This window comes from Rhinichthys klamathensis, unplaced genomic scaffold, assembly GCF_029890125.1.
Source record: "Rhinichthys klamathensis goyatoka isolate OS25496 unplaced genomic scaffold, OSU_Roscu_1.1 h1tg000593l_1, whole genome shotgun sequence".
NCBI classification, from domain to species: Eukaryota; Metazoa; Chordata; class Actinopteri; order Cypriniformes; family Leuciscidae; genus Rhinichthys; species Rhinichthys klamathensis.
The window spans coordinates 840,001-863,092 of record NW_026607050.1 but is presented as its reverse complement, the minus strand read 5'-3'; the positions used below and the strand labels follow the sequence as shown (position 1 = coordinate 863,092).

General features: G+C 37.6%; 2 protein-coding genes across 5 annotated transcripts in view; both read right to left on the bottom strand.

Moving 5' to 3' along the window:
* Positions 1–7,614, bottom strand: part of phlpp2 (PH domain and leucine rich repeat protein phosphatase 2) — a 74,861-nt gene extending 67,247 nt beyond the window's left edge. For both annotated transcript variants that reach the window (XR_008805551.1, XM_056240326.1), the window contains exons 1-2: positions 7,289–7,614; positions 3,098–3,375 (exon numbers count right to left, since the gene is read on the bottom strand). Coding sequence is in view for 1 of the 2 variants with exons in the window: in XM_056240326.1 (XP_056096301.1) it covers positions 3,098–3,375; positions 7,289–7,465 (455 nt within the window). In the remaining variant the exon portion in view is untranslated. The remainder of the gene's footprint in view (positions 1–3,097; positions 3,376–7,288) is intronic.
* Positions 7,615–14,015: 6,401 nt separating this feature from the next.
* Positions 14,016–23,092, bottom strand: part of ap1g1 (adaptor related protein complex 1 subunit gamma 1) — a 34,692-nt gene continuing 25,615 nt past the window's right edge. For 2 of the 3 annotated variants that reach the window (XM_056240323.1, XM_056240324.1), the window contains exons 14-23: positions 21,702–21,824; positions 20,962–21,051; positions 20,750–20,874; positions 20,529–20,633; positions 20,259–20,400; positions 19,183–19,309; positions 17,140–17,241; positions 16,899–17,059; positions 15,830–15,928; positions 14,016–14,815 (exon numbers count right to left, since the gene is read on the bottom strand). In XM_056240323.1, the coding sequence (XP_056096298.1) occupies positions 14,714–14,815; positions 15,830–15,928; positions 16,899–17,059; positions 17,140–17,241; positions 19,183–19,309; positions 20,259–20,400; positions 20,529–20,633; positions 20,750–20,874; positions 20,962–21,051; positions 21,702–21,824 (1,176 nt within the window). In that variant the 3' untranslated portion in view covers positions 14,016–14,713. The remainder of the gene's footprint in view (positions 14,816–15,829; positions 15,929–16,898; positions 17,060–17,139; positions 17,242–19,182; positions 19,310–20,258; positions 20,401–20,528; positions 20,634–20,749; positions 20,875–20,961; positions 21,052–21,701; positions 21,825–23,092) is intronic. The other variant, XM_056240325.1, reaches the window with a different exon arrangement.

The following is a 23,092-nucleotide window of genomic DNA, read 5'->3' as shown; positions in this document are numbered from 1 at the left end:
CATGGTCCAAAAACAAATATTTATGAACAATGAAGACATAACCTTGTGGAATAGAAGGTGAAAAGTACAATTTAGCATTCTTTTAAAAAGAGCACTTATGACGGGTATACTTAAAAAGAATATACAGTACTGAAGTACAAATGAAATGTTTGTGGACACTTAATTGTTGATTTCATTCAAATGAATAGTATTTTAGTTTAAATTTATATTAAATTTAGGCCTGGTTGACAGGGTTTATATTAAGCCAGGATTAGTAGCTTTCATATAGAAAAAAAAACACTGGTTTGCATCTTGAGACAAAACAATGGCACTGACATATATTTTAAGATATGTCAGTACAAGTTGCTTTCAGTTAAACAGCTCAAACATGCATTTTAGTCTGAGTCTAGCTTAAGCCTTGTCTGTGAAACCGGGGTTTGAGTTTATTTCAATATAATATTATACATTATTATTTAATTTATTGTCTTTGGAATATGGTTAAAGTTCACTGCTAAATGTACTGACAAGCATTTATATAGTGAACTAAAAATATACTTGAAAATCATTTCTATTAGAACTTGTATGTCATGTATTTAAATATATTTATAATTACAGAAAAAATTATATCGTTGGAATCACTTTCAGAGCGATTTCTTCCAGCTGATCAACAATTCAAACATTGACAGCCAATTAAAGAGTTTGAGCATTTAAAGCGAATAAACAGAACAATATTCTGACTGAGTTAGTTATAGTCTTGGTGTGAAAGGGCCTTAATGGGATAGTTCACCCCAAAATAAAAATGCTAATTTTTTACTCACCCTCAAGTTGTTCTAAACCTGTATAAATTACTTTCTTCTGTTGAACACAAAAGATATTTTGAAGAATGCAACCAGAGAGTTGCTGGTCCCCATTAGTCTCACAAAGCCAGACCTTCAGACTGACAGAAGAAGGTCTGGACTCCACAGCAGCTTTCATTGGCCAAGGACTGCCCAGAGGCCCTCTGACTGACATGTAAAGCAACCAATCACAGTTCGTTTTGTTCCGCGTCATGTTTAGAGGTGTGAAAATGTTACGTTGATGTCCCTACAATAACAGACCGGCGTGTAAAACTCTTGGACGTATGCCGCGAACATTACATACTTCACATACTTTTGTAAATCCAGCATTTAGTTGCTCCTGAAAAGCGTTCATTGTCACAGTTATAAACACGACAGCCTTCTTTTTCCATGAGGGGGTTTGGCACCACGGCATCTTTGTTTTCAGGTGTGGACCGTTAAAGAACGCGACACACACGTCTCCCGCACATCCTGCAGAATTCAACCAATCAGATGACGATCTCGAAAATCCTGAAGTGTTTCCAGTTAAAGGTATTGTAGGTAGGAATTTTATAAAAAAAACTTTTTTCCAAATTTGTTTAAACTTTCTGTATATATCAATGCATAATTAAAATGTAAGTACTCTGATAAAAAGAGTATAAAAATCGAGTGACTCTAGACCGTTTAATCTGCACTAAACACAGCTCATTATTTCCATTCGGGACGAAACAAAGGATTGGCTTAGGCGACTGTCACTCTCTCGCAACCATGGCAACCACCCTTTGGCCACACAGGACCTGCCCATTTGCACGAATCCGTTTGATTTGAGGAATTCAAGAGGCACGGAATCTAGGAATAGCAAAACAATGGCAGAGAAAGACCAATCAAAATTCACATATGCAGTTCGCGAAGGCAAACCAGGCAAAAAAAGGAAGACAGTAACGTTACTAGAAAAGGTAATGAACAAAAAGTCTTTGGATAAACAACGAAATAAAACGCGTGTCAATATCGGCGTGGCTTTCCAGCGATGGCGAGAACTGAGAGACCTCAAGGGGCTGAAAAGTGACGCCGTGTGACGACCTCCTCTGCTTCGCCCTCGACCGCGGATCTGTCCTTGAGCTGACGATGCGGTAGGCCTACTTGTCTCTGGAGTGTAGTCCTCATCAGAGTCAACAATGCTTTCATCACGGAAACTCTTACATGCAGAACACCATATATGTTATGAATGTTACACGAAATTCATCTTCATCACAGTGTAAATGATGGCAATGGAAAAACGTGTATCATGCAACCTGTTTTTAGCTTTGCCTTACAGATAACTAGCTCGTTAGCGAATCAATAAATATAGATTTTAAACTTTACCAATATCAATATGCTAGCTTGATAGTGAGTAATAAAATACATCTTATTTGTTTATCTTCATAATGATAAAGTTAGATTTTTTTATTACATGTGATTCTGACATGATGTCACTACATGCACTGCGCTCCTTCCTCTCCGCTCGTCTCAGGTAAATAATGCGTCTTCAGCTCAGCGGTCGGAGTCGCGCGTTCATGTGTTTTTGGGGCGTGGCTTTGGAAGGAGCCCAGAAGGGAGGGGGTGGAGTGAATGGAAATAATGAGCTGTCTTTAAAACAGTCGTGAGAGCTCTACAGACACTCGATTTTTATACTTTCTTTTTCAGAGTACTTACATTTTAATTATGCATTGATATATACAGAAAGTGTAAACAAAGTTGGAAAAAAGTTTTTTATAAAATTCCTACCTACAATACCTTTAAGTGCATCAGACATTCAGCCAGCGGTCCATGAGCGTGACGTCTGAGGCTGAGAATAGTCCCCAATGACTTCCATAGTATGAAAAAAATAAAAAATACTATGGAAGAAAATGGAGACCAGAAACTCTCTGGATACCAACATTCTTCAAAATATCTTCCTTTAAGTTCCACAGACAGAACACAGTTTTTATTTTTGGTTGAGCTATCCCTTTAAGACACTAGCTCTCTCATCCTTCCATTATCCTTAATGTTGAACCCTGAGATAAGACAAACATGTTCATAATGACGTGATTTTGGAGGATCATTAACATTTATAATATCAAGAGGTGCAAATAAATGACTACCGGTAATCCCTACAACTCATGTAACCAGTCATTTGTAAACAATGAGCATGTGATATTCACATTGTCATTTCAGATAAACCCCCGGAACTCTGTGTCTGGCCCGACTGTTCCACAGCGTGAGTCTGATAAGGATCATTATCGAGATGAGACCACGTCTAGCCAGAAAATGACTGAGTGTGTTACCTGATTAAGTCCCCGTGCAGCTGCAGGTAGAGACCCTGCACGTCTCTCTGAGCACAGAGCTCTTCAGCGGTGGTGTTGGTGGAGCACAGCACCAGCTTCAGGTCTGGCTGAGGGGTGGTGGAGGTCTGGGGGCCCGATGGTGGAGGCTGAGGCTCCGAGGCCCCGTAGAGGCACACACACCCTCGATGAGCGTCGCCCTTCAGCCAGTCCCGCTCGCGAGAGCCGAACCGCGTCTTCCGGGTCACGCAGCCTCGACTGCCATTCCTCTTCATGTTACGCTGTGAAAGAGAGTCTTGATTAGATGCTGCTTGTGTCTGTGAAATTATACCCCTCTAGAAAAAGGCCAAATAAAGTGTTTTAGAGCACAAATCAGTCATAGGAAACCATCCATCCCTTGGTAACCACAAGTTGGTGGATGTCGGGACTCCACCCTGTAACACAGAGCCTGTCTGAGAGACATCAGGTTTTGTTTTCAGTTGTAGAGAACTACGGCAGCCCAAATATTTACCCAGGGCACAAACGCCCTGGAGAAATGTGCGAGTCGAGATTATTTCGGAAACGCCATGCCATTAGTCAGCCTGGTGAAATCATTTTCTGATGATGCTCTGCCCAGCTTAACTTAAGTGAGCACTAACTTCAGCAGGACAGGGTGTGCAAAACAACATTGAACCTTTCAATGCAAGGACAAAACAAAACAACTTGTTTTGTGTTCCACTGAAGAAAGAAAGTCATACAGGTTTGGAACAACCGGTTAAATAATAATGCTAATAATACAAAGAAGAAGAAGATGAAATTATGTTATGTTTATTGATTTTTATTGATTTCTTTGTAATAATGATTATTAATATTATTTTTATTATTGAGCAACCTAATAACAATAATAATATTTTTTGTTTATTTATTTTTATTGATTTATTTGTAATGATTAATATAATTAATAATACGAATAATAATAATAATTATTATTATTATTATTATTTAACCAGTTGTTCTAAACCTGTATGACTTTCTTCAGTCGAATGTAATAATAATAATAATAATAAATGATAATAATATATATCTTTTTTTATTAATTTATTTGTAATGATCATTAAAATAATTTATAATAATAATTATAATAATGTATAATAATAATAATATTTATCAATGACAATAATAATATGTTGTTTATTTATAGGCTATTTATTGATTTATGTGCAATAATAATAACAATAACCATTATTACTATTATTATTTAACCAGTTATTCCAAACCTGTAATACTTTCTCTCTTCTGTCGAACATAATAATAATAATAATAAATAGTGTTTTAATATTTGTTTAATTAAAATAACTGTCTATTTTATAGAAAACGTGCCATTTTCTATTCTGAAAATCAGATTTTCAAAGTATTGTTTTTGTTGTGTTTAAGGACTTAATTGGTTTAAGTAGACCCTTGCCTGTCAGAAAAATATGTGGTGCCATCTCAGGCTCTCTTATTTATTTATTTATTTTCCTAAAATAATCAACATATATAGGCCTATGATGATGTGTGTTTTGTCAAACCCGTTACAAACTTCAAATTGTATTTTAAAGTAGGCCTATTTGTATGGAGGACCAACTCTACCATATTTAAAAATAAATACAGAAATAAATAAATGCTCAATAAATAAATAAGCATACAATTAATTGCTCCAAAAATACAATAAACAAATAAATGTAGGTAGAAATTAAATTATGCAGTGAGACATAAATGTATATACCTCTTTTAATTATCTTCTTTATTTATTCACCTTTTTAATAATTACCTTATTTATTTATTGTCCGTTATAATCTTCAACTTTATTTATTAATTACTTATTTTTTTAAGTATTTATTTACGTGCATGTTATAATATTTTTGTCTGTTTTATTCTTCATTTGTATTTTTTTACCCTATTTATTTCTTCAATGCTATTTATTTCTGCCTGTCGTTTTTACATTTCTGTATGCATTTCTGCCTCATTATGCAAATGAGGAGGGGCTGTGTCTTAAGGGGTCAACTTCTGCCCATTGGTTGGTTAGCCTTTTACTGCATCGGTCGAATCTACATGCCACCGGCCGCGATTTTTTTTTTTTTTTTTTGCAGGGTGGTAGGGGAAGACTCATTAATATTCATTAGGGAACTCATCCCTGATTGTCAATTTAAAAGATACATTTTAAAGTCAAGAAAGTTGCAGTTTGATGTAAAACTGTTGAGGTATAAGACTGTGAAAATACGTAATTAAAAAGACTACAAACCCAAAAGGCGCCCATTTTCTCTCCCAATGAATGAAGCTAACTTTACTGAAGCTAACGTCTGTCATTGTTTCTATAGTCTTGCGTTATAATCGTAACGTTACGCCGTCATGCCTGAGTGTTTTGTACCAGACTGCACACACACCCGCAGCGGATCTCGCTCGTTGTTTCGCTTCCCGGGAGATGTAGTTCATTGAGCGATTTTCACATAAAACTGAATGTCACTCTTCTGTTTTATGACAAACTGCGACTTTCTTGACTTTCAGAATTATCTTTTAAATTGACAAACATCATATGTGTAATTCAGGGCACAGTTCAGACGGAATAAAAAGATAAGTTGTCTCTCGCCATTGACTAGCATACATATTTTTACCGCTCCCATGAGCCGGAAGCGGAGGGGAGGGGCTTAGGCTCTCTATGGGAGGAAATTTACCCCTTAAGACACAGCCCCTCCTCATTTGCATAATGAGGCAGAAATGCATACAGAAATGTAGAAACGACAGGCAGAAATAAATAGCATTGAAGAAATAAATAGGGTAAAAAAATACAAAGGAAGAATAAAACACAAAAATATTATAACATGCACATAAATAAATACTTCAAAAAATAAGTAATTAATAAATAAAGTTGAAGATTATAACAGACAATAAATAAATAAATAAGGTAATTATTACAAAGGTGAATAAATAAAGAAGCTAATTAAAAGAGATATATACATTTATGTCTCACTGTATAATTTAATTTCTACCTACATTTATTTGTTTATTGTATTTTTTGGGGCAATTAATTGTATGCTTATTTATTTATTGAGCATTTATTTATTTATGTATTTATTTTTAAATATGGTAGAGTCGGTCCTCCATATATTTGAAGTGACACTTAGAATAAATCTGGTATATTATGAAAGATACATAATCCCGGTTTTCATTAGGTGTTTATAAATGAAAATAATAATGATTTTTTTTTTACATGGATGAATAAATACGCTCAAATGCAATCGGCCATGTCACAAAATGGCACATTTTCATAGAATCACCCAAGTGTAGGCTACTTAATTGTGTTAAGAAACATAGTTATGAAAGTGTAGGCTACTAAAAGTACACTTAAGTGGTCTTTTATTTCATTAATATTATTTGCAATAACAGTTAATTTTTAAGTAACCTACACATTCAATACATGTACGGACACTTATTTCTCAAAAGGGCAGTAGGCTGATGGTCACCGGTTTGAATCAACAAAATCGTCACTGTAACAAACTGACTGAATCAGTCAGAGTTTTGTCAGATATAGGCTAGTTTTAAGAAATACATGATAAAACAGCTTGCCATATACTCAATACGCGTTTAGGTTAAGTACAACTAGACTACTTTTCAGTTGACATAAGTCAACGCAACAGTCAGGGCGTGATTTGCTGAAAAACAGACCAAACTCTCCCATCTGACGCAGGTGTATATACCAAGATAGTAGCAATTACAAAAAGCGCCCTCTGTGTGTGTGTGTGTGTGTGTGTGTGTGTGTGTGTGTGTGTGTGAACGCCCCCTAACAGGTTACAGGCGTTATACAGAAACTATTCTGATACAGCCAATAAAACATCAAGTGATAACATTCTCTATAAATCGACATGGCATTACTAGTAATCCAGCACATCCATTAGGCTATCACAGGCTGTCCCACAAAACCCAGTGAACCGCCTAGCCCTAGATAGACAGCAACGCTGGGCATCATAGGCGCGTTAGGAGCCCTCTCAGCTCATAGATAACGCGCCTATGATGCCCAAATATGCTGTCTGGGCAGGGAGCTCGCTAGGCTTAGAGACACGGCGGCGTGTGAAAGTGTTATAGAGATAATTGCTGATGCAGTTCACGGATTCACGCGTACTTTGGCCCTGCTGCCTAACAGCATTAATGCTGCGACCTAAATAGAGCTGGAGCTGGTACCTTTAAAACGCGTATTCCTGTTCCTGCTCGGGCTGTCGGTGCGGTGGCTCGGTCATGCAGCACCGGGTTCAGCGCTGCTCCTCTGCCCGCCCGGCCATCCTCCACATCAGCTGCATTTCTCCGCTCCGTGTCGGCACTCTGGAGGAGCGACCGCGCTGTGCTTTTCTCGTCCTTCATTTCGCCTACATTTGACGTCTTTCAGCACATAAATCCAGATGTAGAAAAGCCACTGGCGAGTGCTAAATTCCAGTACAGGAGGCGGTAGAAAAAGCCCATCCTGATTTGATGAGACGCCATAGTGGGACTGAAGCTCACGGCTGTCAAATAAACCCAATCAATAAACATAAGGGGGCGGCGCTACTTATTATTCATAGTCACCTCTCATTCCTGTACTTCCGCTACTGAAGTATTCATGAGGACACTTAAAGTCCACATGAAATCAAAATGGAAGGTTTAGGGCTTTTAGTATGAATATGTTAGCCTTACTGTTATCTATAAGATAGTTTGTTCCAAAACAGAATTCGCATTTAGAAGATTTTGATGACATCACTCTGCACTTCAGCTTCTCCTCAGATTTTCTGTCCAATCAAAGGCTATCTAGAATGTAAAGCGTCCCACCTCCTACATTATAAATAGATTCTAAAGCTGCAGCTAAAATCGGTCTATTCTCTGAATGACACTTAGTGATAAAGGGGATTCAGAAATTGTAAATATGCTTTCCATTGTGGCAATGAAGCCTGGTTTAACGTTAGTGTCACGTGAACAGCCACAGCGCACATAGTTTGCTCCGGTCCAGAGACACGATAGCACAGAGCGCAACTTGACTCTTCTGTAGTTACATCGTGCACTAAGACCGACGGAAAATGTAAAGTTGCGATTTTCTAGGCTGATATGGCTAGGAACTATACTCTCATTCCTGCGTAATAATCAAGAAACTTTACTGCCGTACCATGAGTGCAGCAGGCGTAATGATATGACGCAGCGCCTGAAAATAGGCTACCTTCCGTCAACACAACGGAACTATTTTCAGGCGCTGCGTCATATCATTACGCCTGCTGCACTCATGGTACGGCAGTGAAGTTTCTTGATTATTACGCAGGAATGAGAGTATAGTTCCTAGCCATATCAGGCTAGAAAATCGCAACTTTACATTTTCCGTCGGTCTTAGTGCACGATGTAACTACAGAAGAGTCAAGTTTTAAATAGGAAAAATATCGAAACTCTTTGGTCATTTTTTTTTTTTTTGAAATGCCAATGGTCTTGTCCACTTCAATGATGTATGCTAAGCTATGCTAAAAGTGGTACCGCCAGAACCGGAGATCGGCTGAATGGATTCAAAAACGGTAAAACTCAACAGTTTAACTCTGGGGGAGTTGTAAAATGAGCCTATTTAAAAAAAAAAAAGTGGAGTATCCCTTTAATGGCTCTGGCCAGGCTGTGATTTTATGAACGAAACGCTATTGGCTATTTTTTAAAAGGGGAGGAGCTGTTCAAAATGTCCTGCTATCGTACAGTTTCAGTGAAAATTACGTTAACATATTAAATAATGCTGTGTTTCAAACTTTCAAGGCACTTCAGTGGGCCTTTAAGCTAAAACTGGTGATTTAAAATGGATCGTATTAAAGGGGTCGATTAGCCACAGTTTATTATCAGTCACATTTTATTCAGAATTGAGCACAGGCTGAACACTTACTGAATACGCAGATAGCCAGAAGAGAAAAAAAAAAAAAAAAAAAAAACCATGATTGTAGGTATAATCAATATCTATTTAGTTTCTGATAAACATAAAAATTACACTTCCTTCATCAGTTTGTATTGTTAAAAGATTATCAGGTCTGTAAATCTGAAATTTGGAGTCATATATGGCTACTCTCTTATCGAAAATGACTGAACTGAACTCTGCTACCCATACTGGAATGATTAGCTCTTCTTGTGAAATGTGTTTTGTGCAAGTTAAACTTTAAACTCAACATGTAGCACACTATAAATCACAGTCATATTGAGATCCATGAGGAAGAAATGACAACTGACGCTTACCAGTTTGATAATAAATTACATAAAACATGAGTTAAGGAATTTATGGGTGTTTCTTCAACTGTAAGCACTTTAAAGAGATAGTCCACCCAAATATGAACATTCTCTCATCATTTACTCACCCTCGAGTTATGCAAAACCTGTACGAGTTTTTTCTGTTTTACACAAAAGATGATATTTTGAAGAATTTTGGTAACCAAACAGTTGCTGGTCCCCATGGACTTCCCTATGGAATATTTCCATAAGTAAATTGGGCCCATCAACTGTAGGCTACCCATTTTCTTCAAAATATTCTCAAAAAGAAATTCATGGTTTGGAACAGCTAGACCTGGAGAGCCTAGATGACGTATGCGAGATGTAATGAGTGAAAGAAAGAATGCAACATTAAGGTAAATGTGAGCAGAACATTTTTATTGTGCATCATTTCCAGTCAAGCTGCAATTGTGTTGTCCATATGTTGGACATTGGAGGACAAACTTAGTTGTTAATGAAATAAATTCCATGTTTAAAGCCAAGGTGTTTCTGTAACTTGAGTACAAATGCTGAGATGGAGACATACGTGATCACATGACTATACTAAAATTATATAAATATTTGCAATTATGATAAAACGTTTTCTGATCTCATCCCTGGAGATAAGGCTTCTAAATCCATGAAGTGTCAAAGGTAATTGTATTAACCTTTACGTTCTGTTTAAGGTATGAGAGAATTGAATAGTTTAAATCAGTAGTGCTAAACTGGTTGATCCAATTTTATGTACTGTCTCAGTTTACTTTACGTACACATTGTAAGAATATTACTGATGAAAAAACAATATAAGGTAAGGCTATTAAATAAAATTCCAAACGATTTTTATTACATTTAGTAAGTTGGTATGAGCCACCACAGTCATTTCCAAAATAACACAATGAAGATAAAGTGGCATTTTGGGATTACGGGAACAACAGTTGCATGGTAAATGCACAATAAAATGAACTGTTAATAAAACCAACCCGATGAACAGAATGTCATAGTCAGCAAATCCTTAGCTAACACGCGAAGTGCCAGCTACGTAATTTTTTGTTAGTTTTTCGTAATTTCATGATTAGCCTAATTGACTACGTAGGTAGGCCTAATGCAATGATGGCATGCTCGTAGTTTCTTTTGCACTATTTATAATGAAGTGACGTACAGCGCGCGCCGCCGCATTTGCGCGTGGAGAAGAGCGCGCGCTACGGCTGACAGGACAGGAAAGTTCATAATTCTGAGGTGAGACTTTTAATTACGAAATTAACGTTAGAATCATGACACTGACAACATCTCATCTGACTGCAGATACTGAATTAAGACAACGCATTTTTCCTCAGGCACTCTGAACGGAAAATAATACGTTGATTTTTAATTTAGCCTATTATTTTTACATTAATATTCTGCTGAGCAGACTGTAGTTCTGTTTGAGGGTAAAGATGATGAAACACAATAGAACATGAAAGATTATTGTATAATTCAGTCTCCATTTCATTTGACAGGACATCAGGAATAATCGTTTTGCCTCGGCTTCCATGACATGAGCGATTGCAGTATTCAAGTTTAACACAAGAGGGTGACAGCAGACTACCGTTTCCAAACTCAAACTATATCATCCAGAATGGTGCTTTACAGATTCTGTTCAGTTACAACTGAAGAAAAACATTTCCAAAACACAACAACAGACATCAAGTTTGACTGTTTTATTATTTCATTTGATCATTTTCTCCAACCCAAAGACAATAATACACAGCATAAGTCTAAAATATCCCATGTCATTTTCATCCGTCACAAATTCTTTTCAGTCCCAACACTCATTCCTCGAGGACATGGGACTGTGATTCAGTTCAGCATGTCAAGCTCATTGGGGTCATCCGGCCCTCCTGCACAAGGTCAGATGTGGTTGAATAGCGAGTGTAAAATATCTGAGAAGGGCATGTATAGATACACTTCAAAAACAACCGATACCTTTACAGATTACAAAGGGATTCTGATGGAGAAGGCAATCGTCCAAGCATGTGATACAGTGTCCACCTGGTCAAACAGTTACACCCAAACTGACTGACCACTTCCAGCACAAAGAAAATCTGCTTCTCAATGAAGATTAATGGAGAATCAACAGCATATTTCCAAATCTACAAAGGTCTGTGCATGTATCGCAAGATATAGTGAACAGTGGTGACTTAAGAATTTAAACTTAGCTTGCATTACCTCAGGAAGTTTACATAAAGAGTAGAAATGACAATATTTACATTGCTTTTTTTCACATGCGGCTGGAAAAAAAAAATCATTGTTTGATGTTGGGAAACTTGCTGAGAGACTTGGCATGTTTACAGATGGATATTTCGCCCTCTTCAACACACAATCGCCTTTGCCTGACAAAGTAGTGTAAAAAGCAGCATGATTGGAAAAGGTTGTATTTTGAAACTTCTCTTGCGCAGTGCAATTTCATAGCCATTTACTATTGTTATGCACCTCACGACTGCAGGCCGACGTTTAATGTACCACCCCCGCATTAAGTTCACTCAAGAGTCATCGAAACACTCAGGGATGAGGCCATGATTTCACACCAGGGCATTTTATCTGAAGCCGTGCTTCAAAAAGACTGTTTGGGAATATTGGTCAGATGTGTGAATCTAAAACCCATGGAAATACCGATAATGTGGTTTATGGGAAATCTTTTAACTATAAACTTTGGATTTAAGCTTACCCCCACATATCAATGTTACTATAAAGAGGTCTGAAGGTAGTCATACAAACCTGTATGACTTTCTTCTGTGGAAAATCAATGGGGTCCAATCTGTTTTTGGACTCAATCTTCAAAATATATCTCATGTACCACAGAAGTCAGTCAGTCATACAGGTTTGGAACAACATGAGGGGTGAGCAAATAATGAATTCTTTTTATTTTTTGGGGTGAACTACCCCTTTAAAATCACATTATTATATCTGAATAACTGGGAAGAACATGAGAAAGAAATCAGCTCCAGGCCACCATATCGAGAGGAGAAATTACATCTGTCTATATGCAGCATTTCATTCTTTCAGTAGTACATGACTGCGATACACATCTACTAAAAACCAATGCGAACTCGAGATCGTGTGCACATTACACCCCCCTAACTGAACGTCATAGGTCTTCAAATGGGATTTTTATTTGATTTGATCTTTTTTATGCGTTTTACAATTATATACAATATACAGGCAGCACATAGTACATTTTCTTTCCAATAAACAATCAATCAATCAAACAAACAGGTAAGTTGTTAAATTAGACTATTTTCTGAAGGAGAGCTTCAAACATTATACACTGTGCAGTACTGAAAGGAAGTCTTAGAAAATGGGATCTTAAAAAGGGATGAAAAGAACAAGCCGATACATCTTAAAAGCCCTCAGTACTGTATGTACAGAAAAAGCCAGGAAATCGAAAGAATCGCAACAAAAGACAGACAAAGCAGCTAATAGAATCATGTCGTTTTTCTCCATATACATAACATAGCTAAAATATATTTCCCAAGCCCAAAAGAACACCTTGATTTGGTCACCAGACTTGGCGAATGTAATTACGCAAAGTGATGAAGATAAAAAATGAAGCGCAGCGAGAGATGACATGAGGGTGCGGACGCGAAGGGTTTCCACCGAGCATTTCAACGACTTGAAGCACTAAGTACTCTTTCAAGTTGACAGACAAAAAAAAAAAGAAGACAATGTGAGGTATATTCAGGTTAATGTTGCGAACTGCCTTTGGAAGCTGCAAGAAGAGACAGCCTGCACACGAACTAACACACATGGACAGTACGCACTTGATATTTGAGTTAAGACGCCCTCTGAATGAGAACTCGAATGAAATGACAGCAAAACAAAAAAGTCCTCTACTCTTCAAACATCACGTTCTTGCTCTTCCTGTAACGATAACCGCTCATCTCGCAGACATCTGAGGGTTTTCTTTTAACCGTTTATGACAAAGGCACATTGCTTCAAATCAGGCAATAAATCTGTACTTCAAATCACTGCAGAAAGTCAAAACAACAAAAGAAAACAAACAAAAAGTCCATTCAGTGCATATAACTACATTCAGGAAGGCCTTATATTCATAGTCTATATTTACAGCATCTATGCTGACCATAACCTTCTTATGGGCCTCTATTTGTGTTAATTTAATTTGAATTTTAAGATCATGCTGGCCAACTACATTTTTAATAGGATCCAATCTTTAAGGATTGTGCTAAAATCAAACTTCTTTAGTGTAGGCTATTTTCAATCTATATAAATGCATTTCGATATTTAAAAAAAAACAATACAAGAACACACCATCTGTGATGAGTAGAGGCAAACAAACTAACTATATGCCAAATTAAGGGTTTTGGGGAAATGAGTCCAGCTTCGATGATACAAAACTACTGGGTGATGTAATGCATACAGACAGTAACAAGCAACACTCAAACTCCCCATCTTCTCATCCACTCAACAAAACTCAAGTTTACCTCGAATGGAAACGCTCCAGTTTCATTGTCAAAGACAAAAAACTGTCCTGCTTAAAAAAAAAAAAGTTATTTGAACTTGCCTATTCATGATGATTCACGTGATGAAGGTTAAGCACTTCTGGACAGATCTGTTAGTGTGTACATTACAGCTGGCAGACAATGTGCCGAACGTTGTAGCCACAACATAGCTTGTATCCGGAGCATTCATCGGGTATACTTTATTATAGGACATTAGATCAACCTTACACGAAAATTAAGAAATGCCATGTACAATGAACGATAATTTAAGGCGCCATCACAACCCATTTTCCTCTTGATTCTGAAATGCTTAAGGTGCAAATGTTCAGACTTTGCAATTTATTCAGTATGTTTTTTGTTTTTTTTCTCCTTAAAATAAACCAAACCCATTAACAAGATTAAAAACATGGAAAATTCAAACAAAACAGACAAATCAAACAAACAGCTCCTTTGTATAGTGGCCACGAGTGACTTTTTTCCCCCGTGTACGGGCCCCTGGGCGGCAGGGTGAGCCGGAGTGTGGGAGGAGTGCACTATAGTGAGAGGATAAGTGAGAGTGCACAACGTTAAGTGCAAGTATGAGTATGGACATTTTGCACTAATCCCGAAGCAGAGAGAAAGGACAGACGGGCAAAAAAAACAGGTGAAAAGATATGCATTCAGATATTTGTGATTTTTCTTCATCATTGTCGCTGTAATCGTCATCATCATTAGTCTTCATACCATCAACTCTTGACTGTGTCAGGAAGATTCCACTGCTTCCCATGCAACCCCAGGGCAGCGATCTGTGGTGATGTCACGGGGGATCATTTGGGAATGGGGAGGGGACATCTTTCCCATAGTTCCCTTGCTGGGGGTCTTTAAGATTGAGAAGGGTAGCAAATCACTGCCAGGACTGAGGGGGGAAATTGTTGACCTCGGCCAGGTCTTGTACAGGAGAGCCTTTGTGAGTGTATGTCAGCTTGATCCGCATTCGCAACTGTTGCTAAAACAAAAGAGGAAGTCAGGCACATGCGGAAGCAGATATGTGCAATTCTTTAACATGTAAATATCAGTCGATGATTTTTTTCGGGGGGGGGGGGGGGGGGATTTTTATCTCTACAATAAAAATTGAGACCTTCAGGTTTGCTCTGCTTGTTTGTATTATATATGACTATATAATAATAGCATAATAATAATTTTAAAAATTATTACTAAATAAAAAACTATTAAAATAAGAAATATGTCATTAAAAACATAACTATTTTACAGTACTAATATTTCTTCATTTACAGTCTTTGCAATTTGATAACTGCGTGATCTCGGTTTTATCCCGATAAATCGAGCAGCCCTGTGAAAAACATTGACTTCAGCACAACTAGCCTAATCAGATTGTTCTCACACATTTGATTTCAATATCTAAAAACCAACGTCTCACTGGCTGATTTTTCAGTATTAACCTTCATTTACATTGTTGCTGGACAGAGGGAGGCTGTTAACATTAATCGAAACCTTTTCTCTGTAAATGCAAAACCACATGTGCTGTTGTGGTGGTAGTGTTGCGGTGTTTTTCTAGGGTGCTCTTAGACTTATGACAGCCTACAAGGGACAATTACACATTCACAGGGTAAAGTCACTCCATGAATTCTAATTCAATTTTGATTGTTTGTACAGAACTCATAATCTAATATAGCCAATTCATGACAGGGAATCTGAGAAAAATGACTAATCAAGGGTGAGATTTCAGAAAAACAATTGGTAGGCGTGACGCCCTTGACCTGATTTGAATCAGCTAGCGAGACGCCACCTTAAACATAAACCATCAAAGTCACTGAGATGTGACATTTCCTCCTATTCTTAAACCAAGATAAATAATGGCTGCCACAGGCTTTTTAAAGCAAACTTTCACCTTCAGGGTAAAATTATTCAACTTTACTCCGCTCCAACGCTGATCAGACTTCTGAAGCTGTTTCAGGACAAATGACTGATCTCTGAAGATCTCTGAAGAGCAATGTTTTACCTTTTGTGGGTTGAGAACCCTGATGACCTGCGTGACGCTTCCCTGGTTGACTGCAGGAACTACATTACTGCTGGGGGACAGAAGCTGCAGCTGGAATGTCTAAAAACACAAACAAACGTTTAAGTATTTGGCTGAAGCAAAAATTTCCAAATGACATATATACTTGCACAACTATATTCCAACATTAAAAGGAATTTGGTCAAATTTTGACTGAATGCATCACTTTCAAGCATTAACCTGACTGCAGGGCATATGCAGAGTTTTAAAATCAAATTTAAGACTTTTTTTTTTTTCGTCCCCATGCTTGGGATGGCCCTACGTATAACCATAACCCATACAATCTCAACAGGGCTTTTCACACTGCGCTTAATCCGGTGTCATTCAAAGCCCTCCTTTTAACCCCAGGAAAGTTCACACTTTTATTTTAGAAGTGGGGTTAGCAGCACTGATAGTGCAGGGTGGGAAATTAAGTGAATTAAGACTTTTCTTATTCCATTTAAGATATTTAAAGGTGCAGTAAGCAATTTCTGAGAAATGCTGTTGAAAGTTTAAATCAACACCTAAAAGTATTTTGTGAATATTTGCTAGATGTTTGTTTTGTGTGCAAAAAAAAAAAAAAGTCCTGGCTGTATAAATAGGAGAAAAAAAACTAAGTGGATCGACAGTAGAGGGCGTATAACTCTCATAATGGGGAAAGGGAGTGTGTGAGTGAGTGGGACATTTGTAGAAAGAGATGGCTAAAACATTACCAAAGAGGAAAAGGTCAGAGGACTATATTTGGAAGGGTTACAATCAGACAAGAGAGATGCAGGATGGCCTGAAACGGACGACGAGGTTCCTTTGTTTCTGCTCTATCTGTGAGTAACATTGTTTTTTGCCATGTTTCACAGAACCAAGAAATGCTGTTGAATCAAAGCGGATACTTGTGAGCTATCTGATGCGGAAGCTGTTAGTGGTTGCCTGTGTTGCATAGCATGTTCGCTATTTTTAGGTTTTTGAATAATTAGCTGGATTACCCAAATAGGGTTCTCTATAAACAATACAACTAGAAGGGAAAAAACTAACAAACCTTTGGTACTGCAGCCTGGAACACAAAGTCTGTCATGTCAGCCTCGGTGGAGTTGGTGGCGTGGATGGTGATAACTGCAATATTGGGATTGGGGTTGGCCCTCTCGAATGTGAACTCAATTTTCAGACCATTTTTGTTGTACGCTGTCATTGGCGGAATGCCTGCAAGAGAGAAACGGATATGATAATTGCATTGCCCTATTTTGCATTAATCATTATGATGAAATTTAATGTAAGCTCACCCGCTGCAATGTCATTGAAAAGGGGCTGCGAAGAGAGACCATCCAAAAGGAAAGGGGGCTGGGACATGGGAACAGAGGGAGCAGGGGTGGGGGTTGGACCACCTAAGGAGTGAGAAGGGTTTCACCCAAAAATAAAAATTACTGGTGAAGGAAAGTCATTCGGGTTTGGACCAAATTGAGGATGAGTAAATTACTAGGGCAGATACAGTACAATTTTGTTTTGTAAAATCTCAAATAAAACTTCACAGAGAACCCTGACAGTTGGTATATAATAATATTAAAGGTTAAAATTAACAACTGATTTGTATAAACATTTAAATAGCAAAAAAAATTCTAATAGGTTTATACTAATTTAATGCTAAAATAGATTCTACTCTAATTACTTTTTTTGAAATATAAACATTTAACCAGTGGCTGCAAAAAATACAGTGCAAATATTTAGCAAAACACTCCTCGCTAGGGGTGGAACGGTACATGTATTCGTATTGAACCGAAACGGTACGGGCGTCACAGTTCGGTGCACGAATTTACACGGAGAATACATGGTATAAAAATAAATAAAACTCGCGTGCAAATTAATTAATGTAATGCGGAACTACTGTTAGATACGCGGGTTCTTTAGGGACACATAATCTGTACCATCGGCTTAGCTCTGAACGCGCGTTCACTTCAAACGTTGGCTTTATACGCGCGTCCTATTCGCTTTGGACTAGCGTCGAACTAGACGCGATAGACGCTCTATTCGCATTTGGTGTGACCGCATAAGGCTGCGATGTCAATATTGCATGGAGTGTGTGTGTGTGTGTGCGCGCGCGCGCGGGCGTGATAGAACAGTGGAAACAAAAAACATACTCCGTCATTTTGTTCATACAGATCATTAAAACTTATATTTGTGTACACTCGCAATAAAACACAACATTGTACTTTTGTCACACTGTAAACTCTTGTCAAACTGTAACCTAGAACTGTCACCCAACTAAAATCACACACACACTGTTTTAAAAGCAAAACATATTTCTCCAACTCCATTTCAAAACAGTCTGTGGGTCCCATCTTTTGGACATTCGTCATATTGCATTGGTTTTCATTTCTTGTCCTCGGAGCACTAATCTTACACATTCTACATTGATTAAAAAAAGAAAATCGAATGTGTTTTTAATGGTAGTATTATTTTATACAGAAATCAATTATTTATAATTCAGATGAGAATAATGTTACATTGTCAATTAATAATGTTAATTAAAATTTAAATACTGAAATATAGCAAAATAATTTAAAATTAATTCAGGTACAATTACCAAAAATATCGCAAGGTCTTTGTCTTTTTATTAATTTAATTAATAAACTAATTATATAAAACTATTGTCAGTGCACTACAAATAAACTGTTTCTATGCCTTTATTAATAAAACTTATTTAAAAAATACAATGCCTTCTGCATTTTTGTTTTGCTTTTCCCTCCATTGTACCGAAATCGTATCAAACCGTGATGTATGAACCGAACCGTGACTTCTGTGTACCGTTCCACCCCTACTCCTCGCTGGAGTTTTTCTGCAGGTGAAACACGGATTGAGACATGATACATTTCGATGTTTCACTGTATCTTTCAACACACCTTCTGATGTTCATTCATGTTTATTTCATGCTATAACTAGTAGTAGAGAGGAAGAGATGATCGGTTCACATTATTGTTTGAATTTCATACTATAAATGACAGAATTTGTAAGCTGAGAATTTGTTTTACATAAAAAGTAACAAAGCTTATTGTGCTTTATTGGATGGGAGGCACGCTACAAATAAAGTTTAGTAAAGTTTTGTTCACACATCAACAGAAAACAGCATAGACTAAAAGATCAATGCTTGGAATTTAAGAATTGATATCATTTCATCAAAATGAGAATAGAGCCCTATAAATAAGAAATTTTTATTTTTGGGTTAACTACTACTTTAAGGACTAAATGACAACACTGTAAACTCAGTGCTCTAAACATGGAGAGACAGGAATGGCAGGATGTGAATTTGGTACAGAACAGCAGAAGTGTACCTGTCAGAGAAAGGTCGCCCAGCAGATCCAGCAGTTCTCCTCCAGCTGATGCAGGCTTCGTGGGAACAGTTGTTTGGATAACAGGGACCACATCATTACCTCCAAGTAGATCTAATAAATCATTTGCCTGAAAAACAGGAAACAGACCATTAGCTTAAATATTTCACAATGGCTAAATATCCCTCTTTATCTGCTCAACCATACAGGAGAAATTTTTTCATTATTCTAGTATAGCGGGTCCCAACCCCTTGCTAATGGCTCCACCGCGCAACACATTTTGGATATCTCTCTTATCTAGCACACCTGATTCAACTCATCATATCGTTACTGGAGCACTCAGTGAACTAAACTGCCACTGTTTGAATTGCCAAACAGAAGCATAAGAAATTAATTAAATGAAGAATGTACTTATTACCCGTAGATGATGTAAATTATATGGACAAAAGTATTGGGACACCTGACCATTACACCAACAGGGACTTTAATGACATTGCATTCTAAATACAAAGACATTAATTTGGAGTCTGTACAATTTTACAAACTGACTTATTGCAAAGGGCTAGGTGCTTAATGTTATACACCTGTGGCAATGGGTTTGATTGAAACCCCTGAATTCAAGAATTAAGAGGTATCCCATTACTTTTGTCCATATAGTGTATGTTTTTTAGTTTATATTCTTTCCCAGACACATTACATTCACCATGTTGTCAGCCTTTTGACCCCATTCTTTGACCCATAACATACTAACCACAACAAAAATAACTTACTCAGCTATTGTTCTGGGGAACGGCGTTCTTGGTGCCTACAATACTTACATTTGAGCTTCCCCGCACACAGCTCTCTACAATTTTTTTTTTTTTTTTCTAATCTGACAACCCCTCATCTCCCATGGCATAGTGAAATAGCCAATAAATTGTGTGTCATGTATAATGGTACAGTATCAACTCATTTGACATTGTTTTTGCTTGTGTATGAAGGAAGTACACAGATTCAGAGGCTGAGTACGCTGTCAGATTATTGAGATGCCTAAAATGTGCATTGGGTTGGATTGAAAAACCTTGCTCTAGAAAACTCACCTGACTGGCTGGTTGAGTGATGCTGGGCAGGTGTTTTGTGTCCAGTATGGTTGATTCTGTTTCCCCATTGGTCTGCACAATCTCTGCTGGGCCGTTAGTGGCTGTTTTCTCCATGATAGGCATTCGCTCTAGTAATGCAGGTCTTCATGGGAAAGATAAAGAAATAGGGTGAGGACAAACAAAAGATAGGGGTGAACCATCAAATATAAAAAGTGACCGTCTGTTGGAATTGAGACAAACATGAGTCTGGAACTGTAGGTGATCTTTTACCTCATGTGATCATATTTCTTGAAAAGTGCATTATATTCCACAGCTCTCTGCTGCAGCTCCACGTCTATGCTGCTGCCATATATTGACACCACTTTTTTGATTCGACTGTAGGGCAAAATGAAAATAAATGGAAGATCATTGCCTCATCCGTTTGGGGACACAAACTCATTTCAAGAAAATATATCCCTGTATCAAAAGTGAGTCAGAACAAGTATGCTTACTTCACACTGCTGAAACGGGTGGATAGCTTCATGATAGCAGTCAGGGAATAACCTCTCGTTACAGGGGTGGACAAGTTAGAAACGAGGAGACCTTCTAAAACATCCAGGACCTCATCTTCAGAAACCTTTCAGATTAAATCAGAATGATACAATTGTCCTGCCATTAAAATAACTGTGCATGTGTAGTTTGAAGTGCCCATGGAGGCATTTACCTGAATAGGTTCCTCTTCCTCACACTGGCCTGAGACCAAAAGGTCTCCATATTCTCCTATGCACCAGGATGCCACCTGTACTAGAGGTTGCTATAGGAAGAAAAGTTTTAGTTAGTTCACACAGACATAATTCTGTTATCATTTAATTATACAATTGTCATTCCAAACCCACATGACTTAAATTCTGTCTAAACTTTTTTTCTGTATGTGCATTTCACAGAAGCAACACCACAGATCCACATATGTACAGCTGGCTAATTAGAGTTCTGTAAACCAAGTCTGAATAAAAGGTGTTTATTGTGTTTGAACTAGTTTGGAGGATGGCATTGAAGATCAAGGCATTGCTGCAAGTGCTCTCAGGTGAGAGTGCGTCTTTAGAGAGCATCATATTTTTGCTGTGCAGAAAGCTCTTATATTAAGATGGTTTGGCCATGTTTTATGAAAATGACTACATGTTGTGAATTAGGCAAAAAAAAACAACAAAGAAGTTCTCCTATGCGTACAAACACAAAATGGTCCATAGTGAATGAGGCTCAAAGTCTAAATGGGGCCTAATGCTTTCAAGCTTAAAAATGGTTTACATTTCACTCTGTTGTTCATTCAAAGCTACTGTATGACTTCAGAAGAATTTAGGCACACAAGTTGCATAATCTTTTTTTAATAGTTCTCGGTCATTATATTCACTTTGAAATGACCAATTAAAAGTCAAATGAGGAAAACAGTGTTAAGATGATTCTAACCTGAGAGATGTCATCCAGGAGGGCTTTGTAGAGTCTCTGTACAGTGTAGGCATGCATCTCTACACTATTTGTAATGAGCTGAATGAGGTTGGGCACAGAGTCATCCCGGACATAACTCCCTGCCTATAAAAGCAGACACAACAAGGGTGTTAATTCACTTTGCCACCAAAAAGGGGCTGTTTCATACATTCCCACTTCAGAAAATGTGGCTCTGGACCTGAACAAATGGCCCTGGTTTTGAACCAAGAACTGATAACTTTCAGGCCAGAGGGCAGGATCATTTCTGTAACAAATAACTGCAACTCAATCAGGAAAGACTGCTGCAAAACTAGACCGAATTAAATTATAGTGGATGTTAAAATGTCCTCAAAACTCTTAAGATATTGTGTGTTTACTTGTAGGCTGGTTATGTCATAATTTTTCTCAAGTAAAACTGATTCTGAAAGAGGTCTGCAGATTCCCCGGCCAAGCACTGGCTTCAGCAGGAGTATCAAAATCATTTTGGTGGAACAAGGGTATCACATGACACACACACACAAGTCAAAAACACATTACAAAGGCTAAGATTAAGAAAATCTATTGTCTGCGATAACAATATTATTCTTTACAGTCTACAGTCAATATCATCAGCAGCACTGTTAAAAAATTTAAAGTATGCTGTCTATTCAACAGCATACTTTAAAGTCAGCAATAAATTCACCCTATTTTCTAAATGCGTGTTATAGATGTTATTTGAATGATTCCTCTGTTCATGTTTTTTTTTTTTTTACCATAATTTTTTTGTAAAAATGTCATCTTACTGTCATTGGGACAGACTTCTTTCTGGTGATGTATGCAAGACTTCTCCAATCATTTAGTCTTCTTAAACCCCAACCGTACCCACATATCAAAATCCAATCAACAAAGTCCCCATTCAGCAGTTTTTCTTTTTTTTATAATCTATTTTGCTTGGATGTCCATCACAATTAGAGGTCGACCTATTCATCGGTACCGATAGTTGATTGGTGGAACTATCGTTATCGGCAAAAATCCACACCGATAGTTTTTCAGGGTTTTGTCCGTTGCTGGAGCGGCTGAGGTGGTGCGCTTTCATTACACAGCATCAGAGCGCTGAGAAGAGACTGCTGGCATTATACAGAGCGAGAGGCCAAGTAACAAACTATCACTGGCTGAGTTGTTTACGTTTCACGGAGAGCGCTGACACTTCAGATGCGCATTTAAAACACCGACAGCAAAACAGTATCGGTAAAATCGACCTCTAATCACAATAAAGGAAAAAAGGCCTATCGATATTTCTTTTGCATCGCAACTTTAAATTTACATCAAGTGGTAAATATTGAAATATTCATGAATGTGATCAAATTCAAGCAGAATATAGAGTACAAAAATAA